This window comes from Malaclemys terrapin, chromosome 16 (assembly GCF_027887155.1).
Source record: "Malaclemys terrapin pileata isolate rMalTer1 chromosome 16, rMalTer1.hap1, whole genome shotgun sequence".
Lineage (NCBI taxonomy): Eukaryota > Metazoa > Chordata > Testudines > Emydidae > Malaclemys > Malaclemys terrapin.
The window spans coordinates 26,236,118-26,257,405 of record NC_071520.1 but is presented as its reverse complement, the minus strand read 5'-3'; the positions used below and the strand labels follow the sequence as shown (position 1 = coordinate 26,257,405).

Here is a 21,288-nt window from a genome sequence, read left to right as displayed (position 1 = left end):
CTGTTTGGCAGTCTTAACTGCTACTGACATCAAGGCCACTTAAGAACTCTGTGTTCTATGCCATATAATTGTATTTCTGAGAGACAGAGGGTTGAATTTATTGTAGTGAGGAAATATTGATTTGATGTGGTTTGTACTTGTATGCGTTTCCATTAAGATTAAAGATGGGAAATGGCAGAAACAAACACAATGGCATTGCACTAGCCTGTTGTGTGGGATGTGGGTTCAAGAGTAACCTTGCGATTTTGTCTTTCCAACTTGAAGAGCATGTGTATCATAGATATAACATGCTTGATTGGAAGTGGTTGGTATCAGAATGGCAGGCTGGATTTTGCTTACAGGTCACACTGACAAAACAAGACTTTTTAACAAAGTCCAGTGCTGTCTGATAGCATTGTTTATTATACCAGCTAGCCAACTTCTGACGACTAACGTAAACTGGCAAAATGTACTGAAAGAAAAAGTCGAAGATTTTAATATTGCAGGCTTCATTTGTGTTTGGCACTTGTGCAGAAGTTAGTGGATTCTTTCAGCGGTTGAGTCCTAGCCTGACATCTGGGTTAGACCACAAGTAAAATGAACTTGATGTTCAGCTAGTTTCACTTCTTAGTGGATATTTGTCCAAATCACAAAAATACTTTTCAAGCAGGTGCTGTTTAGCAGCAAACTTGGCAGTGTCTTTGCAAACTTGGCTCAATGTTATAGCGGGTTGCTGCGACAACTCATCCGCATTGCCAAAGCACTGTAAGGATACTTATCCAGTACCTCCCTTCACTCTCCCTGATCCTAGTTACTGTTTTTTGTCCATGAATACTTCATGAACACTAGCATCTTTTGATTTAAAAAAAATTGTTAAATGAGTTTTTGTGCCATAAAGAAAAAATCATTCAGATGTAGCTCAAGAAGTTTATATTCTTTAATTCTAAAATGCAACAAATAAAACTAAATTAATTGTTGAAGCATTTGTTTTTGTATTGTAAGAACATACTACCTTTGTCTTGTGGAACAGATGTTCTCTAGGTGCAAACTGTTACCATTTTTTGTATTTTGGGCATCTTGTTGATATTATATTTTGTTGTTGCATTTCAAAAGAGTACATATATTAATAGAGTCAATTGTCTTTTATAAGCTGTTCCACGCAGAGCAGAGGCTGCAAAGAGTGCAGCTCCAGCTGAAAGATATGCAACATGCAGTCGTGGATTCAAAACCTGAAAGTGAGTAACAATCCATAAATGTTGCTTTTTATTTCTCTTGAAGTGCCAGAAAGGAACTTCAAAGAGACAAAGAAAGAAACAGTCTGTACAGTGAAGAGCTTACAATCTTAAATTTGGTCAGCCCTGGCACAAGAAGGAATGAGGGAGACAAATAGTAGAGAGGGATGGAGTGAGGAGGGAGGGGTTAAAGTGATGGCAACATGAGTGTCTCAGTTTAGGCATGTGCATGCTTTTGTGGCTTAATTAATTTTTTTTAATGTTTAAAGAATAAAATATTCAATATTAATGATCATATAGTAGAAAGAGAGATGGCTGGAATTAAAAATGACCAGTGTTGTAAAAGTAGATGGATTTAATACAAACTAGGTTTTTTAAGCAGGAAGATTTTATGAGGATCATGTCTGTGACTGGGGAAGAGAATATATAAAATACTCACTTTTTTAGAAATGAACATGTACATGTAACGTTGTGATAAGTATAGACTTGATTTCCATAATTCCCTTCATTTGACAAAATATTTGGTTGAAAAAAACCTTTGAAACATTTTTATAGCTGGTAGAGAAGATCAGCACTGCAGCTTTTATGAAACTTGAAATAAAGTCAATTTCCAGTTATACTTACTTCCCAGTGCACAAATTGCATGTGGTGCTCTGTTCTTTCTATATCAGCAAAAACAACGAGGAGTCCTTGTGGCACCTTAGAGACTAACAAATTTATTTGGGCATAAGCTTTTGTGGGCTAAACCCACTTCATCAGATGCATGGAGTGGAAAATACAGTAGCAGGTATATATACACAGTACATGAAAAGATGGGAGTTGCCTTACCAAGTGGGGGGTCAGTGCTAACGAGACAATTCAATTAAAGTGGAACTAGGCTATTCTCAACAGAAGATTGAAGTGAATCTACCTGGTCACTCAATAACAGACTTAAAAGTGGCAATTCTTCAACAAAAAAAATTCAGAAACATACTCCAATGAGAAACTGCAGAACTGGAATTAATTTGCAAACTGGACACCATCAAATTAGGCCTGAATAAAGACTGGGAGTCATTACAAAAACTAATTTCCCCCATACTAATTTCCCCCTACTGTTACTCTCACTTTCTTGTCAACTGTTTGAAATAGGCCACCTTCATTACCACTACAAAAGTGATTTTTCCTCCGTTGGTATTCTACTGTTGAGAATAGTCTACTTCCACTTTAATTGAATTGTCTTGTTAGCACTGACCCCCCACTTGGTAAGGCAACTTCCATCTTTTCATGTACTGTGTATATGTACTTGCTACTGTATTTTCCACTCCATGCATCTGATGAAGTGAGTCTTAGCCCACGAAAGCTTATGCCCAAATAAATTTGTTACTCTAAGGTGCCACGACTCCTCGTTGTTTTTGTTCTTTCTATACAACTGTTGCCCATATCGTTTTATAGGACTAGATTCTGTCACCCTTCCTCATCATATTGAGTATGTCTTAGTCTATGAATAGCCCCACTGAAATCAATGGGATTATTCACAGACTAAGGTATTACTCCAATGTGAGTAAGATTATAAAACTCATCCTATGGTAAAACCATGTAGAGGCAAGATATACGCGTGGCTAATTCTGTCTCCTAAAGCAATCGTTGTACGATACTTAAGTTTCTAACTACTAAGTCATTTCAAGGAAAAAATAAGTACCATTGTCTAGTGATTTGGAGCACAAAAATGAGGTTCAAATCAAGGTTCACTTCCCATCTATATGTCTGACGTGATCTTGGGCAAAACACTTCTCAATGTCTTGGTTTCCTTTTCTATAGTATGCAGATGATGCCTCATAGGATTCGTTAGAGGCTTAATACATTAATGTTTATACAATCACTGAGGGTGAAATTCACTGCTGTATAGAGGGTTAGTACAGGACCTAAGTGGATCATAAACCTTGAGTAGACCCTTTTCCCAGGGTAGTTAGGATGGAAGGTGCTGTATAAGTGCAAATTACTGTTATTATGGTATTAGCCATGAAAAGCTATGGCCTGGATCCTCACTGTTCCCAGACTTCTGCTTCTGTGTAAAGCCCTGTTGGATTATGGGAGATCTGCACACACTCAGAGTTCCACCCACGTAACAGAACCGGGCTGTGTTGCCAAATAAAGTGTTGCCCTTCCCCTTCTGGTACTTTAAATGGTCTAAGCAGCACATAGATGAATCAGCTGGTTCAAATTCTAGGACACCAAATCCTCTCTCAAAAAGTAGGGCGTCTAGTTTTCAGCAGAGTGCATTGTTTATCTTGAAATGTACAGTCTCCTTTACCAAGCGTTCTTAGTAATTGTTCATAGTTGCTCAGTCAGATACCAAGGTGATAGAAATCTCAGATTGATCACAGAATTTACAAAACAGGATGTATGAAGGAGGTCTAATTCACATACTGTTAAAATAAATGAATACAGGTTCAGTTTTTATATTGTATAGTGAACAGAATGAGAAGACCAATGCCCTCACTTCTTACTTTTAAGTCGTTTTAAAAAAATTCCTCCTGGAAATATACAGTGGAGAAGATAATATTTGCACACGCTTGGGGGCTGAGGAAGCAGTGATTTGCAAACTTCTTTTTTTTTTATTTTTATTTTTTAACCTTGTTGAAGTCTGTAAGAAAGCTGCACAAATGGGATAGGAATCAGGTCTTAAAATGGTAATATACAAAATTATGAAGAGATTGAAGAGTTTAATTCTGTATGGCTGAAAAAAGAAAAATGGGGATGCAGCGTCAGCATGTAAACTTCAAATGGAACCAAAAAGGGATCTGAATTACATGCTTTACTCAAAAGAAGTATGTAGGGATTTTGTAACCATTCCATTTTCTCAGGAGTGGTACTCAGCTGCCAGAGATGTTGCCATACCAAAGCTACGTCAACATTGCTGCACCAGTTCCAAGTTTTTTTTTTATTATTATTATTTTTAGTCCAATGGAAACTTTAGGGGTTAGTTTTATCTTAGTTTACAGCAGAAAAGGCAGCATAGTAAAAAAATCAGTAAACTTGTCATTTCATCATTGAGATAAAAACACAGATTAGGTTAATATATTGAGATCTCATCTTCTACCTTGCTTGCAAAAGAGAACCAAGTGTTTAGAGATTCTGGGCTAAATCCTGATCTCCTTACTTAAGTAAAGACCCTGTTTTGACTGAGTAAAGACTCCAGGATTTGGGTTTCTGATTGCAACTAGTGTTGGGGAGAAGCAAAGGTACTGCTCTCCAGAGCAATTACAACATAGCCAATATGGTTTACAAAAATTAAATTAGATGACATATAAGTGTATTAAGTAGGGTTTAATTTATTGCTTTGTTGGTCTGTAGTTGGAGCTATTATATCTCTTAAATGTTTGGCTGCAGCTCTTTTAGCCAGGATGTCTATTCCTACCACTTCAAATCTATGTCAGTTTAAAGGCTGTCTGAAAGCAATGGAAAGTTTGGTATTTTCTCCCCTAAAATCAATCTCCTCCGTTTTCGATCTGTATCAGATTCTTTCACTTCTGACACAAGGAGAAAAATCTGTTTAGTGAGTGTGTTGCTCTTCAGCGAGTGCTCAATTGGGGGGATTCTATCTGTCTTTCTAATACATACTACTGTGATCTAATTTTGAATTCTTTTTCTCCATGGTTACATCAACACTTCGAGCTGGGGGTGTAATTCCCAGCTGGAGGAGACATACTTACACTAGCTCTCATCAAGATAGTGGGCTGAAAATAGTGTGTGCACCATGGCAGCATGAGCAGTGGGAAGGGCTAGCTGCCCCGAGAACGTGTGTGGGGTCTCAGGTGGGCAGCTATTCTGTCCCACCACAGGCATTGCCATGGCTACACTCTATTTTTAGTGCACTAGCTCAATGAGAGCTAGCACAAGTATGTCTCCTCCAACTGGAAATTACACCCCCCCAGCTTGAAGGGTACACATACCACATATTATGAACTAAAATGAAGTTAATTTTTAAGAAAAACTTCTAAACATGGAACTAGGTCACTGTTTCTTATTGTGTCAATGTGCAATTAGTATCGGTGTGCTTTAGCCTTGCCAGGAAAATATTACAGCTAATTGTTACTAGAGGTTTTATTCTTCTAGAAGTGTAGCTCGGGTAAGTGATTTAAAAGACGTATTGTACCATGAAAAATGGTTGACCATTGTACTAGTCTATATAGGTTTTCTGTTAAGTGTTTTGAAGTGACTGTTCTCCTTGGTTTCACTATGGCACCCCATCCCGGTTTCATTAAGTTCAGCATTTCTTAATAATTTGTTTAACTGTGGAGGCAGTTGTTGTTGCTGTTAGTATTAAAGTATGTGGCATGAATTTGCAGTTTCTAATTTTTTGCCCAGGATATGACATAGTATTTTTGTTGACAGTGGTCAGTAGCAGAGTGGTTTGAAAAATCTAACTCATGCTTTCTCAGCAAGATTGCCCTCGATTTGCTTTGAATATCTCTGCTGGCATAAACACAAATTGTTAATGCCAAGAAGGGAACTGAATTACTTAAATTCTTGGTTCTTGTCCACTGTAGAGAACACCATTGTTCATTTAATTGGCACGGATACCGGGATGTGGATGACTAGCTGTAAAATATTGATTAAAATAATGTATTAAGATGACTATCATTGATAAGCAGTAAAATTGGTACACTTGGTCAAATTAATAAATAGTAATAGGATCAGAGGGATAGCCACTTTAAAGTACCAGTAAAAGAGGAATTACTTCATATAAACTGTATCCAATATTTAACCTTACTTTGTACATAGGATGAAAAAGAGAAGCATAAGATGCCCTTATTAAAATACATTACATTTAATTTAAAAATATAATTAAAAAATTCTTTGTAACCTATGTCATTATAAATGCATTGTATTTGGTTCACTGAAGTTTCTTCCTCTAAATTCTTAGGGACGAATTCTTCCCACAGATTCTCATGTTCAACTCCCGCTTGTAGTCAAAGTTGTGTATCATAGGGTAGATTCTTTCCCATAATTAAAAAAGAAGAGTTAATTAAAAAAAAAGAAACCAGAGGTTTCATGAAAGAGCTGATTGATTTGGTGTTGACAAATAAGCCATATTTTAATGGGTTTCTCATACACTTGCATTGAAATCAGGCTTGTATCCCCAAATCCCTAACATTTGAATGAGGGATATTGATATTTTTCACATTTTTTAATTTCACTTTTTATTTAAAGAGGACAGATGACAATAAAGATAGATTCAGGTTCTTATCCATGTCTCTACTTCAACCCTGAGTCAGTGGGCTTGGCTCAGGAAGTTTTTCTGGCAGTTGGGATGGGGGATAAAGACAGTCCTCTCCCAGGTCTTACTCTAATAGCAGAACAGCACCCCCGCTTTTATAGGACCTAATTCAAAGCCCACTGAAATTGATGGAAAGTCTTTTGTTGACTTCAGTGAGCTTTAGAACACAGCCACAGAACACAGCTCTGTAGTGGGCATGGAGCACCCAACTCTCCTCATGTAGTAGAACCGTACTAGCCATGCTTTATTTCATCTGATATGCGGCTGTGGAGGCAGAGGGAGGATTTGCTCCTGATACCTTAAACTCATGTAGAATCTAATTCTTCTCCCGTTGAACTTAATGACAAAATTCCCATTGACTTCAGCTGAGGTAAGATTGGACCATCAATCAAAAAAAAATTATTAGTTAAAAGCTGAAACTCCTTTCCTTAATGTGCCCCATTGTGCTTAGACAGTTCACAGATGTCCTTGACAATGATGTGATCTAGCACACATACAATATGTGCTGCAATACAGAGGCATAATAAGATTATAATAGCTTAATCCTTAATTTTTCATTGCTTTGGTTTTGGGTTTTAATTAAGACCATTTGGGCCAGATTTCAGCCTTGGCCTGTTTCTTTATGCCCATTTTGCAGGTACAGATTATTGATTGACTTTTGCATACGCAAAAGTGAGTGCAGAAATCAGAGAAAACACTGAGACTGATTGAAAAATAGCACTTAAAATTAAAGTATGTCCTTTGTGTATTTTTATTATTATTATTTATTATAGAGGAGCTGATAGCTACACATATACTTAGGTTGCTTACCACTTTCTGTAATAAAAAATTCTAGCACACTTTTTTGAGAAGCTCTTGTTGGCAGCAGGCCTTTCAGTGAGCAGAAAGCCCTTGAGCCAGAGAAGAGCCTTTTCTTTAACAAACCTGAATAGAATTTCATGGGCCAAAGTCCACAATCCTACTGTAAGGAAAGAACACTACACTAGTTAGGGTAGGTCTACACTTACCTCCGGGTCCAGCAGTAAGCAATCGATCTTCTGGGATCGATTTATCGCGTCTTGTTTAGATGTGATAAATCGATCCCGGATCGATCCCGGAAGTGCTCGCCGTCGACGCCGGTACTCCAGCTCGGCAAGAGGAGTACGCGGCATCGACGGGGGAGCCTGCCTGCCGCGTCTGGACCCGCGGTAAGTTCGAACTAAGGTACTTCGAATTCAGCTACGTTATTAACGTAGCTGAATTTGCGTACCTTAGTTCGAAATGGGGGGTTAGTGTGGACCAGGCCTTAGAAAAACAATCTGGGTGAAAAGGGAAGTGAAAGAAGTTATAAAAAAATTAAATATTTATGTCAAATGGAAAAAAGGGGCAGTTGTTAGCAATTAATATTAATTTATAAGATAGGAATTGTAGAAAATTGATATAGGAAGTAAAGGAACAGAAGACCTCAATGGCCAACAGAGTTAAGGACAGTAAGAAGTTTTTAAAGTATATTAGAAACAAAAGGAATCTGAACAAAGATATTTGTCCAGATGGAAATGGTAAAATTGTCAATAATAACGCAGAAAAGGCAGATGTATTCAATAAATATTTCTGTTCTATATTTGGAAAAAAGCCAGATGATGTCATCATGTCATATGATGATTAAATACTTTCCATTCCAAGAGGAACTCAGAAGGATGTTAAACAGCAGCCACTAAAGTTAGATATTTTTAAATAGCAGTTCCCGCTAACTTGTACCCAGGTGTTTTAAAAGAACTGGCTGAGTAGCTCTTTGGACTGTTAATGTTGATTGTCATTAAGTTTTGAAATACTGGAGAAGTTCCCAAGGGCTGGAAGACGGTAAAATTGTGCCAGTATTTAAAATGTGTAAACAAGATGACCCATGTAATGATAGGTCTTTCAGTCTGACGTTGATCCCAAGCAAAACAAATACAGGACTTGATTCATATAGAAGTAAAGGACGGTAATATAACTAGTGCTAATCAACGTGTATATGAAAGTGGATCTTGTCAAACTAACTTTTTTATGATATTACAAGTTTGATTGATAAAAGTAATAGCATTTGTGTAATATACTTAGACTTCTGTAAGTTGTTTGACTTGCTAGCACACAACATTTTAAGAAACTGGAATGTTATAAATTCTATGTGGCACTTTCAAATGGATTTAAAAGCTGGATAAATTTTAAGTCTCAATGTGTAATTATAAAAAGAGATTAATCATTGAGCAGGTGTGTTTCTAGTGATGTCTGACAGGGGTTGGGTCTGGTCATATGCTGTGTAACATTTTTATCAGTGACCTAGAGGAAAACATAAAATCACCACTGATAAAGTTTGCAGATGACACAGAACTTTGGGGCAGTGGTAAATAAGGAAGAGGACAGGTCACTGATACAGAGCTGTCTGGATCACATAGCAAGCTGGGCACAAGCAAACAATATGAGTTTCAATACAACCAAATGTAAAGTCATATATCTAGGAACAAAGAATGTAAGCCATACATACAGGATAGGAATCTCCATCCTAGGAAACAGTGACTGGTACAAAGACTTGGGGGGCCATAGTGGATAATCCATGAGTTAAACATGAGTTCCCAGTGCAATACTGTGGCCAAAAGCATTAACAAGATCCTTGGATGTTTAAACACAGGATATTGTGTGGGAGTAGAGAGGTTATATTACATCTGTATTTGGCACTGGTATGATTGCTACTGGATTATAATGTACAGTCTGATGGTCAGAATTCAAGAAAGATGTTGAAAAAATGGAGAGTGTTCAGAGAAGAGTCATGAGAATGATTGGTAAACATGCCTTATAGTGAGAGACTCTCGGAGTTCTATCTGGTTGGCTTATCAAAGAGAAGATTAAGGGGTGATTTGATCACAGTCTATAGGTACCTAAATAGGAACAGAAGTGTTGATAATCGACGGCTCTTCAATCTAGCAGATAAAGGTATAACAATTTCCAATGTCTGGAAACTGAAGCTAGACAAATTCAGACTGGAAATATGGAGCAAAATTTTTACTGTGGGGGTAATTAACCATTAGAACAATTTACCAAGGGCTGTGGTGGATTCTCCATCACTGGACATTTTAAAATCAAGATTGAATGTTTTTCTAAAAGGTGCTTCTAGTTCAAACAGGAATTAAGGCAGAGAGGTTTTATGGCCAGTTTTGTGTAGGAGCTCAGATTAGATGATCACAATGGTTCCTTCTGGCCTTGTAATCTGGGAGATGTAAGCTTTTGAAATAATCTTTTTCTCTCTGTCATTTGCATTGCTCAGGAAAATTTTTGTAGCATACAACAAATAACTCAGGCCCATACCACTGCCAAAGCAACAGTCATATGCACTGTACTGAGACCCCTTAGGGAGACAACCTCTCAAGGATGAGGAAGGAGAGCCAGAGCAGCTCCCCGATAACCCTCTTGGACCTAGCGCATGGCCCCAGTAGACATCCTCCCTTTGGGGATAACAGCTAATACTCCTGCTGCCAGCTAATTCAGTTAATCCTGTATCTGAAGCTGTGCTGCAGTGATGAAGGTTCAGAATTCAAATCTTTCACTGATACGTGATGAGGGGCAATGTTACCGTTGCACATAGTAAAATTTGGTTTTACCTTTTTCCTTTTAAAAACCCCTCAAAGAAACAGGAAATTACATACCAAAAAACTACGTTAAAAAGATATGACTGTGTTATTTAGGTTGCTAACTTAAGCACTCAAAAGTTAGGAAATGTCACAACCTTAATTTGGCCCTTTTGCGTATTCATTATGATAGTCTTTCATTACATGGATATATACTGTTTTCTTCCACGGGACCCCTGCTTCATTCAGTGCCTAGTATGGGTGGTGGTCAGGAAATGAATCAGGGCTGTGTAGTGGAAATGTCTGTACCATCCATACCTTATGTGCTATAGAAATTGGAAGTGGTGAAGAGAACAAGATGGTGACTGCAGGAAGAGAAGGGATGATCTTATGGTTAAGGTATGTGAATTCTATGCAGGAGAAGTACGTTCTAGACCTGCTTATGTCATGGTCTTCCTGTGTGGTATTGAGCAAGTCACTTAAACCAAAATTTTGTCAGGAGGCCACTAACGGTATGTTCCTCCTTTCTTTTTTTTTAGTAATCAGATTGGTTAATGTTTCAAACGTTTATGGTACAAATTTGCACAATTAGCAGCTTGGAAAGAACTAAGAGTCTGAGAGCTGAGGCAAGTCTGAATTTATGTTCATTAATAGAATCGGGGCAAGAAAGTTGCCTAAATCCTGCATAACTGAGCAAGCACTAAATAACGCTTCACCCACTCCTTTCCTGTAATAAAAAAATCTGAATGGAAAACATTAGGAATTGCTGTTAATAGCTTTTCACGAGTAAATATGGGGTTGGCAGAACTCAGCTAAAATAACCTTAGGGCACTGAGCCAAACTTACAGTGCAGCTTGTGTATAGAGAGAGAGAGAAAGTCAGAGCTGAAAAAATTAAACAAGATTTTGAAGTATGTAATGGAAAGATTTAAAGTACGCTTGCTTCGCTGCCTTCTAGCCTGGGAATTTGAAAAAAGCATGATTCACTGGAAAACACTGTTTTTAAAAGTTTCAGTTAAACTGCAGAAATAGCATTTAGGTAACTACTTCCCCATATGTCTAATCCTACAGAGAGTAAAATATTCCAAAATTATTTGTAAAGGAAACCAAGTAGATTAGTCATCAGTCTTCTGTTTGCACTTTCCCATCAAGTTGTCAAGTTTTGACTTGTTTCACGGCTTTACTGTACCTTCAGGAGCATTCAGGGTATAAGGAGCAATCACAATTTAGTAGCTTGGTAATAGCTATCAGATTATTGGAGGAATAAGCCCAAATAGCAGCAGGTTCATAGCCCCTTGAAGCCAGTTGGTCCCTGCTCCTCTGGAAATGCTTGATTAGAATTTTTAGCTTGATTACAATATGTACACTGGGATATTTAGAAATGTATATCCTTATCATAAAGATGTAAGTAGCATTAAATATAAAGAATAATATTTGAGGGTCATGGTGGATAATCAGCTGAACATGAGGTCCCAGTATGACTCTTTGGCCAAAGAGCTAATGTAAACCTGGGATGCATAAAAAGGGGAATATAGAGTAGGTGTAGAGAAGGTATTTTACCTCCATATTGGACACTGGTGCGTCCACTGCTGGAATACTGTGTCCAGTTCTGAAGCCCACAATTCAAGAAGGATGTTAATAAATTGGAGCGGGCTCAGAGAAGAGTCATGAGGATGATTACAAGATTAGAAAAAATGCCTTATAATGATAGGACTCAAAGAGCTCAATCTATTTATCTTAACAAACAGAAGATTAAGATAACTTGATTACAGTCTATAAGTACCTACAAGGTTAACAAATATTTAAGGGGCTCTTCAATCTAGTAGATCATAGAAAGTTTATGATTCACTGGTTGGAAGTTGAAGCTAAACAAATTCAGACTGGAAATAAGGCATACATTTTAAGAAAAATTGTTCCAATGGTTAATTACTCTACCAAGGTTCATGGTGGTTTCCCAATCACTGGTAACTTTTAAATCAAGACTGGATGTTTTTTCTAAAAGATCTGCTCTAGGAATTATTTTGGGGAAGTTCTATGGCCTTTGTTATATAGGGGGTCAGACTAGATGATCTAATGGTCCCTTCTAGCCTTGGATTCTATGAATCTATAAGGTTAAATATATTGTAATCTCCCTTTCTTATTCAAAAGGAAGTTGGAAAGCCAGAAATCAGCCTAAAGTAAAAAAACTAGTAGTTAGTGTCAGGGTAACTCAATTGGCATCACTTTTGTTTCCCGGCCAAGGGCCATGGTTATATATCCCAAACCAGGGTTTGTGTTCCTATTCAGTGCCGATGCTGAAGTTTAGTACACTGTGTATGTGGGAGAGGTTGCTGCAGTTGTAGAGGTGCTGTGTTTCTGTTGAAACACTAACCATGGGCAGAAGGGACCCAACTCTGATGAAAGGCCTGGTGAAAGTTAAAAATCACAGCATGGTGAAAAAGGTGAATCATAACCCTGCCATGCTGGCCTGCATTTCCTTTTGATAAATCAGATTCTAATGGGCAAGGTGGCAGGTGAGCTATTGCTGAGTGCATAATGGCTACTGCATGAACCTACACATTCTATCCCAGTTCTGAAGTCACCATTAAGGCTGCATTTTTATTTAGGTTATTTTTTAATAGAAACACTTGACATTTTCCAGCGAGTAAAACAGTAAATTTTGTAGGGCAATATCTATTTTCTAAGCATGTTTAAATGGCCAGTATAAACAAATTATCCTTATAAACTGCTGGAATGGAAATGAAGAATTCACTCACTTTTGGGTTGTGTCAGTTTTACTTCATTAATAGTACTGCCTTCTGTGGAGGTGGCTTTCTTTCTTCTATGTTTTTAAGACCTTTTCCTCTCTTCCAGCTGGTTTAGTTCCCTTAAGGCAACTAAAATGAGGACCCCCACCCATTTCTGTCAAAAAAACTCTTGAGAACAGAAAGGCAAAGAGGATCTGGCCCTCCCCATTTTCCAGATGTAAATATCTGCAGGAGAGTCAAGACCCCTTTTCATAGGTCTGTTTCTCATTTTTTTTTTTTTTTTTTTGACCTTCTCCCGCTGTCATTCTTAATGACAAGGCCTCTAGACCCTCAGCCTGAGAGAACCAAAGGGCAGGCCAGCTGACTCCAGCCCTGGTCCCATTCCCACCTGCCTCCTGCATTTCCATCGCTGTCTCAGCAGGATCAATCATATCCATGTGTCTCAGGTTTTTCCCTGCATGTGTGCAATAAGTGAAAAACTGGCAGAGTCTGAATTTCATGTTTTTCTTGGCATAGCTAATTTAACGTTTTCTGTAATATCTGTGACAACCATGAAAATAACAGTCATGCTTCTAAAGCACTTTGGATAGCTACAGCGCCACTAGTCTTTTTTGTGTCCATCAAACCGATGAAAATATTCTAAAATACCTCTCCCCACTGTCATATTATCTTGTGTATGCTTTCCAAATCACAGTCCTTGGCACTAGTATCTTAAAGAACTAATTGAGCTATTACCACCTACTGTCATCAGAAGACTGTACAATGTAATTTTAAAAATCTCACAGCTCCTTGACAGAGTAAACTAATTTCCCACTGGTTGTGAATTTTACTTATCTGGATGTAGTAATGTTCCTTTCTGAATTATCAGGAAAATAGGCTAACCTACGATACCTAGCAAGAGCAAAATGGTCAGAAGCTTGGTAACAGGCAGTGCACATCCGGCTTCTACAGAGCAAACAATGCTCTCTCCTGTTGCATCCGTGGACAGAAACCTCAGCAATTTCTTCTTGTCTTTTTTCTATTTCATTTTTATTTTCAGTATTCTTAGTCAATGTACAGTTGTGTGATTTCTTTTTTTTAAGAGAACCGGGACACCACTCTGGCAGTTTGAAAGAGACTTAAAGAGAGCATACATTGCAATTCATTCACTTTTAGGCTCCTGTACCCTGCCAGAGCAGTGTAAAGGGGCCTTATTGTAAATGAGAATCGGGCTGAACAGGGTCAGAGATTATCAGAAATCTGCACATCAGAAAGGACAAACTCTCACAAAGGCCCACGTTAGAACACTTACAAATGCTTATTAAAGATAATGGGTCAAATTCTAGACCTGTTCTATTTTGAGTCACAGATAGAAGGAGGGGGTCAGGTATAGTAATGGTGCAGAAGTGATGCTAAGAGCGGACAGACAGAGATTCCTTTCCTCACTTCCATGTAATTCCTATCGGGGGCTGAAGTAATCCACATGTGACTGGGATTGTGTGTGTGCAAATCTACATCACGATGCTTACTTTGATGCTCCGACCCCGGAGGTCCTGAGGCGTGAGAGTTTTAGAGAAGCCCTGAGCAAGCCACCAGACTTGTGCTGTGCTTGGCCATCCCTTTTTCTGAATACACATAAGAAGATGGATACACACAAGCAGCCTATATTTGGTCATCCTCTTCTAAAACTTCGTATACATGTAATCCAAAACCACATCAATTTTAGCATAACAAAAAAGTACTACACAGCCCAATTTTCTGAATGAAATGGGGCACATGGTGTTTGTTTGAATGGGGTATGGTGAGACTTTTCATGTGAGTGCTGTAAATTGGAGATTGTATCCAAATTCAGATTAATGGAGTTTCACAGAAGAGGGGGTTTTATTGTAGTTAAATCCCAAAGAAGGAAATTTGGAAGGGAAACACATGTAGTTTGCTGTATTATATGTTAGTCCTCTTTAAAAAGAGAACCAGAATTTAAAGTATAAATCAACTAGATATTCCTTTCAGTTTTGAGAAGCGGGCTCAAGCATTATGCTCTAATTATTGTAATCTGTTGCTAAATAGCTTGATGTGTTGGTTAAATTACAGTTATTATGGAATGAAACCTAATTACCCTCTACATTCCTTTGTTTAGACACATGTTAATTTAATTTTTTTTTTCAAGGCTTAATGAAGAGACTGGAAGAGGAGATAAAGTTCAATTCATATCTGTGCTCTGAAAAATTTCCTAGAGAACTAGAAAGTAAGAAGCAATCATTGTATTTCCTACAAAAAGTGGTTTCAGAGCCAGCTATGGGTCAATCTGATCTCAATGAACTTGAAACTAAGGTATGTGGACTAAAAACCCAACTAGTTTGTCTTCTGGACTTATATAAGCATCAACTGTCTTATTTCTGCCCTAAATTCTTGAATAAATGTTTTTAATTCCCAAACATAATTACCTTCCTTTTTCAAAGAAAAGAAAAAGTATGAGTTGCTGACTCAACCCAGGTTCTGGCATTACTCAAAACCCCACCTTAGAAAACTGTTTAGAAAATTGTTTTAGTAATTTGGGTTTGTATGAAAAGAGATATTCATTTATTATTGTTGAAGGCTTGATTTCCCCCCACCCCACTCCTTACATCAGTTTTATACTGGTTTTAAGTCCATTAACTTCAGTGTAGTTACATTTACATAAAACCAGTGTTAATAGAGTGGAGAATCAGATCGTCAGTATGTAGTATATCACTGACATTTCATTTTAATGCAGTGTGCAGAGGTGTGAAGATAATTTGCATACTTGGATAACTTGCATGCTTTTTGTTTCAAATGGTAACATCTCAGCTAATTTGTTGATCAAAGCTTGATTTGATATTTGATTTACTCTTTATTACAGTTTTTCAAATGTCAGAAACTGAAGCTGTTCAGATCAGCTAAAATCTTTGATCATAATAGATTTCTTATTTGCCTAGGAAAATCTAATGCTTAGTAAAACTGAATATTTTTTTATGATCCACGGCAAAGTATAATTTATAAAAGAAAAATTGGCATAATGTGTGGAGTTCTATCTGCAACAGAAATAAGTTTGCATATTTCCCTCAATTATTGCATCAGCCTACATGAGAGAATAGATGTGTAATGTAATACATCTTAGAGTTACTATTAGAAATGTAGTGAAAAGTAAAATACTGTTTAATGGTATATATGTTGAGTATAAGACAAGCTTGCTGCAGCCTTAACTACAGACAGGCTAATGACTCTCCATAATTTTTGTACAGTGTTTGGTAGAAATTTTTTCTCCCCAACCTAAAGCTGACCCTTCATGATCTCCCCAAATGCCTCCAAGTCTTGACGTGGCTCATGAAAGATGGGGAGTAAAGAAACTGAGAGTGAAATCCTGGCTCCATTGAAGTCAATGGGAGTTTTGCTGTTGACATCAGCGGGGCCAGGGTTTCACCCTGCAAGTCTTTGTGATAGATTTTAATGATAGTATTTAACTGTGTCCCAGCAGTTATGTGTACAAGTTACTCTAATATATGCTTTAAAATACTTTGTGATAGTGTAATTAAGCCCCTCACTTTATCTGAAGAGCTGGGAAAGAGTGGCTGTGGGAAGAGTGATGCTTTAGCTCACACTGTGATAATAACGAAGTATTCCACACTGGTGTAATGAAGGAGGGACAAACTTCTAAATGGATAGGCAATTTAGAGGTGATCTAGTGGGAAGAAAAATAATCTGGAACCACAAAAAGATCATATGCCTACAATGCACTAGGGAAAGGAAGGTACAAGAAAGAGCTACAGGTCTAGCAGAAGTGATTGAAACCACGAATGTTATTTTGATTACAAGAATCTCACCGTGGTGGATGGCAGAGGCTCCAAAGGTGAATCACACCGCTATTGTAAGGCTTCAGATCTAATCTGTAGTTTAATAATGGAGTCATTCTTAAAGAATATACCACTCAGAGTATGGGAGGACATGGTGCTGTCATTGGCTTTACTTTGATCAGAACAGAGGCTGCTGGTACCAGATGCTGTCCAAGCCGGATGGGTGCGTCCATGTCTGCAGCATGAGTTCATACTCTCCACCCACCTCAGCACCACCTGCAGCTGGTGTTGATGCCTCTTCCTGAGCTCAGTCGACGCCGGGCAGCTACCCGATTTAGACTGCCCCCCCCCTTCAAACCTCATCTTCACTCCCCCCATCTCACCAAGAAGCCTCCTTCATCCCCATCCCCTCTCCCTCCCACCCCAAAAAGTCCCTTTCCCACACTTAACGCCTCTTTCAGCCCAGCCAGCCATTCCAACACCTCAACCCCAAGGGCAGGATCTGGCCGTCTTCCCCCTAGCCCAGCATACCATGAGAGGAATTTCTGGGGGATTCCCTCATGGGGTAGATCACTCTCAACCCCTGGGCCCAGTCTGGGGATTACATTAACTGAGATTAGCCCAAAGGGGGTCATGGCATTAAAAAGTTGGGAATCACTGATATAACGGAATTCATACCCTCTTTGAATTCAGACCCATTACAACAGAGAGTTAATGCCTTTAGAAATAAAAAAAGAGAATCCCACATAGAGGAGGAAGAGTTCAGGAGTCTCAGTATTTGGAAGTCTCTCTACACCATTATTAAGCAATCGTCTTGACATATTTGGTCTTCAAAGTACACATCTGTTGCCCGCAGAATTGCTAGGGTAGTGACCAATACTGTGCCTGTGTTACTTTTAGAGTTCCCTCTGATTGCAGCACACTTTTACAGGATTTGCTTATTAGCACATATCTTCCTAGGCAGCAGAGAATTAAGGCAGGATGCCTGGGCTCTGGGCTCCATGGTTAGAGGGAACACCCAATGTAGTCAGAGTTAGAGTATCAGGTATCAGTATATTATCATAGCTCCTGTTGACTGGCTGCCAGCTAAGGTGGGCTCACAGATGAGGAAAATCAAGGTTTTGGGAGAAGAAGCAAAATGAGTCCATCTTGGAGGAGTAGAAGGAACATACTGTGCTGTTGGGGTAAGTGGGTCCTGGGATCTTCAGAATTATAGTGGAACTGGGCACCATTTAATTTGAATCTGTCTCCTCTTCAGACTAGTGGTAAATGGCTTATTAAAGAAGAATTATAGCTGGTCATTGATATAATCAGGGCACACAAAGCAATTGTAACATCATCCCTTTTCTCTGCAAGAGTCCATCAACCCAGTTCCTTTTGCAGGATCAAGGCTTTAGTTTGGAGGGACTCCCTAACACAGGTTGATCTTGTTGTTGAGGCACAGGACTGGAAGTCTGAAGACATGGGCTGTATTTCTGGCTTTGTATCAGACTTACTGTGTAAACTTGGCAAGTCACTTAACTCTTTTGTGTCTGTTTCTCCATCTTTAACATGAGTCTGATAATACTTCCTTAAAAGTGTGTTGTGAGGCTAAATTCATTAACTTGCAAAGCATTTTGATATCCTTAGAGAGAGGACAAAGTATTAATATTCTGTTTTCCCTAACTGCTAATGTTTATTTAGTAAGAAATATGGCATTTTCTTGATCTTCCACTCTTTATTTCAGATAAATGAAGTCAATGCTCAAATTAATCAATTGATTGAAAAGAGAATGATGAAATATGAGCCAATTGATAGTAAATTTTCCATGTATCGACAACAGGTAAGAAGGAACAAAAGCTTTATTGTAAGCAGCAAAATCCTGTCAAATTGACTGACTGTTCTCTACAGTCTTGTGTTGTCTTTTTTTCTTTACTTGTTTCTGAAAAACTAAATTAAACAGAAAGACATGAAGAATAAATAAGTAACAGTTGAACACAACTATATTTATGTTATATAAATCCTTCAACCGCTTACTGCTGGCCATAGTCCTATTGACTGCAGTAGTACTAAGCCTGATAATAAGCAATTACAGGATCAGGCCCGTAGGATTTGTGTGTTAGATACAATAGAGAGTCTGTATTCTAGGCCTAACATCTGAAAGGTGCCCGCAGCTCCTATAGAAGCTAGTGGTAGTTGGGGCATGTTCCAGGATTGGCCTATATGTTGCATACTCAATACTGAGTTGCTAGTCTACACTTGGAAATTTACTGAAATAGCTCCTCTAGAATAAGAAAATTCACACTGGGGCTTATTCCGGAACAGCTATATTGGTAAACTTCCAAGGGTAGACAATTCCTAAAAGAGAAAAGCCTAGATCCTTATTCGGCAATCACTGCAGTTCTTACCACCAGTCACATCCCATTTCTTGTGTGTGACCATGTATCATAGCATTTTCCCAATTGTCTCTATTTCAGAACGTATGTTACAGACTTAAAGTGAAAAGAAAGCAAAGAACAAATGCTCTTGGTCAAGACACGATAAATCCACACACTATAGATCAAAATTTATGAAAACTGACCATTTCTAGGGCTTATATAGTAAAATATTAGATTTCTTTCCCAATGACCTGTGTGACTTTGAATTTTACTGGCATTGTTCATGACAGTTTCTACAGTTATGGAAAAATATTTTTCAGAGTTATTGCATAAAAATTGTAATTTAGTGGTAGAATGTGTATTATTTTTAGATGCAAATGTGATCTGAATATGTTGTCTTTGTTTTGTAAAGATGTGTTTTGTTGCCCAAGATAAGCATGCTACATAATGTATTGTACAAAAAGCCATCTGGCTCCTAATATAAAGCTCTGATGTTCTACGGAGGAAACATTCCAGGAATTCAGCTTGAGTGAAATTCTCTGCTCAGTTCCACAATGAGTATAGTCAACTTTACAAAATCATCACATGTATTCACCACAGTTTGTCTCTGTGGATAATCTTAAGAAGCTAAGAGCTGAGATGTCGTGTAGGCAGAATCACCTCTGATATATATTTAGAAAAAAAGATGTTTCTTTAGTCCAGTGAGGAGAAGCTAGCATTGAAGATACCTACATTGTGGCTATATTTTATTTTAATATGCCGAAAACACTAGGTTGCACGTTATAACTTTAGTGTTTTGATTCTTGAAAAAAAATTTCTGATATAAAAATGCTTTATTTTTCTGATCTACTTTACACCTATGTTCTTAAACACATTGATTTTTCCATGAAATGCTGGGCAACACTAAAAATACTATATAGTATACATGGTGTGAAAATTTCATTTAAAAACCAATCTATCTCTGTGAGGTTCAAAGGGGTGAAATAATCTGTAATCCTTTATTCCTTTCCTCGTTGTCTTTTTCTAGGTTGCAGAGATTTAATGGCTCTGTTCTGTTGCTAGTTACAAGCTACATATTTCTGTAGGTTGGAGTTATAAAAATCCATATTATGACATTTTGAAATCTTGCAAAATCTTGGATACCTTTCCAGTTAAGCCTGGTTAGTGCATCTTATATATGCACAAAAAAGACTAAACAAATTAAACTGAGCAACAGTAATCTACACCTCTTTTTCTTTAATGAAAATTAAAAATTCAGTTACAAAAATTAAAGCTACATGTAAAAATATTAACATGAATCTGGAATATAAATGTTTAATGTGAATCTGGAACGTAAGTGCTCTGGGTGAAATCCTGGATCCAGTGAAGTCAATGAGAATTTTGCCATTGACCAAAATGGATTCAGGATTGAATCCATTAATATTGTTATTATTTACTTCCAGTATATCTACAAAGGGACATGTTAACAACAAAATTTTCTCCTTAATAGTAAATTTCCTCCCTACTATTTTCTCTCCAGTCTCAATGTTACCCCACCTGAATTTTAAAATTTAAGTGTTAGATTTTATTGATGGTTAACCATGGGTGACCAGGTGCACTTTACTTTGCTCATCCAAGTTGACATCTGATAATCCCACAGGCATCCATCATTTCTCGGAAGAAAGAAGCCAAGGCAGAAGAGCTTCAGGCTGCCAAGGAGGAGATGTCAAACATGGAGAGGCAAATGTTACAAAAAGCAACCCAGGCCCGTGAGTTGGATGGCACAGAAGTTTTGAAAGGTGATGAGGTGAGCTGAGATAGCAGTGGGGTTGGGGAGGATGAGAGAAGGTAAAAGATGGAGCATTTCCAGTTGAACTTTACAATTTGGTAACAGTTACTAGAGTAGTTTACCAACATTTTATGGACTGTTCACATCAAAGAATATGACAATGTAACTAAATTAGGTCTCTACTTTCTTGCAAAGTATAATTTAGAATTTGATACCAAAGACTGTTTTAAGACTTTTCTTTTAACTTCACGCAATCAGATAAATAACAATATTTTCCATAGTTTATACTACAACAAAGCTTTTTAAACATTTGCTTTGCAGCTATTTTCAGGCTGTTAATATTTTACCCAAATCACGTATAAATATTCATATAATGTGAACTAGAGTTGTTGGTATCTCTCAGCCTTTTAGTGTCACAAGTCAAAATAATGTCAGAGTCCATCTCATTGTTGGAATGATAATAAATAATGGTGTTGGGTCTTGCTAATAATCATGGTTCAGTCACAAGGAATCAGAATTCAGAGATAAGTCATGTAGTGCACTTTGCTAAGGGATGTACAATTAAAAAAAAAATCCA

General features: G+C 37.8%; 1 protein-coding gene across 2 annotated transcripts in view; it reads left to right on the top strand.

Moving 5' to 3' along the window:
* The window catches only part of IFT81 (intraflagellar transport 81), a 68,413-nt gene that overhangs the window by 9,710 nt on the left and 37,415 nt on the right, over window positions 1–21,288 (top strand). For both annotated transcript variants that reach the window (XM_054006281.1, XM_054006282.1), the window contains exons 8-11: window positions 1,130–1,214; window positions 14,945–15,108; window positions 18,313–18,408; window positions 20,583–20,729. In XM_054006281.1, the coding sequence (XP_053862256.1) occupies window positions 1,130–1,214; window positions 14,945–15,108; window positions 18,313–18,408; window positions 20,583–20,729 (492 nt within the window). The remainder of the gene's footprint in view (window positions 1–1,129; window positions 1,215–14,944; window positions 15,109–18,312; window positions 18,409–20,582; window positions 20,730–21,288) is intronic.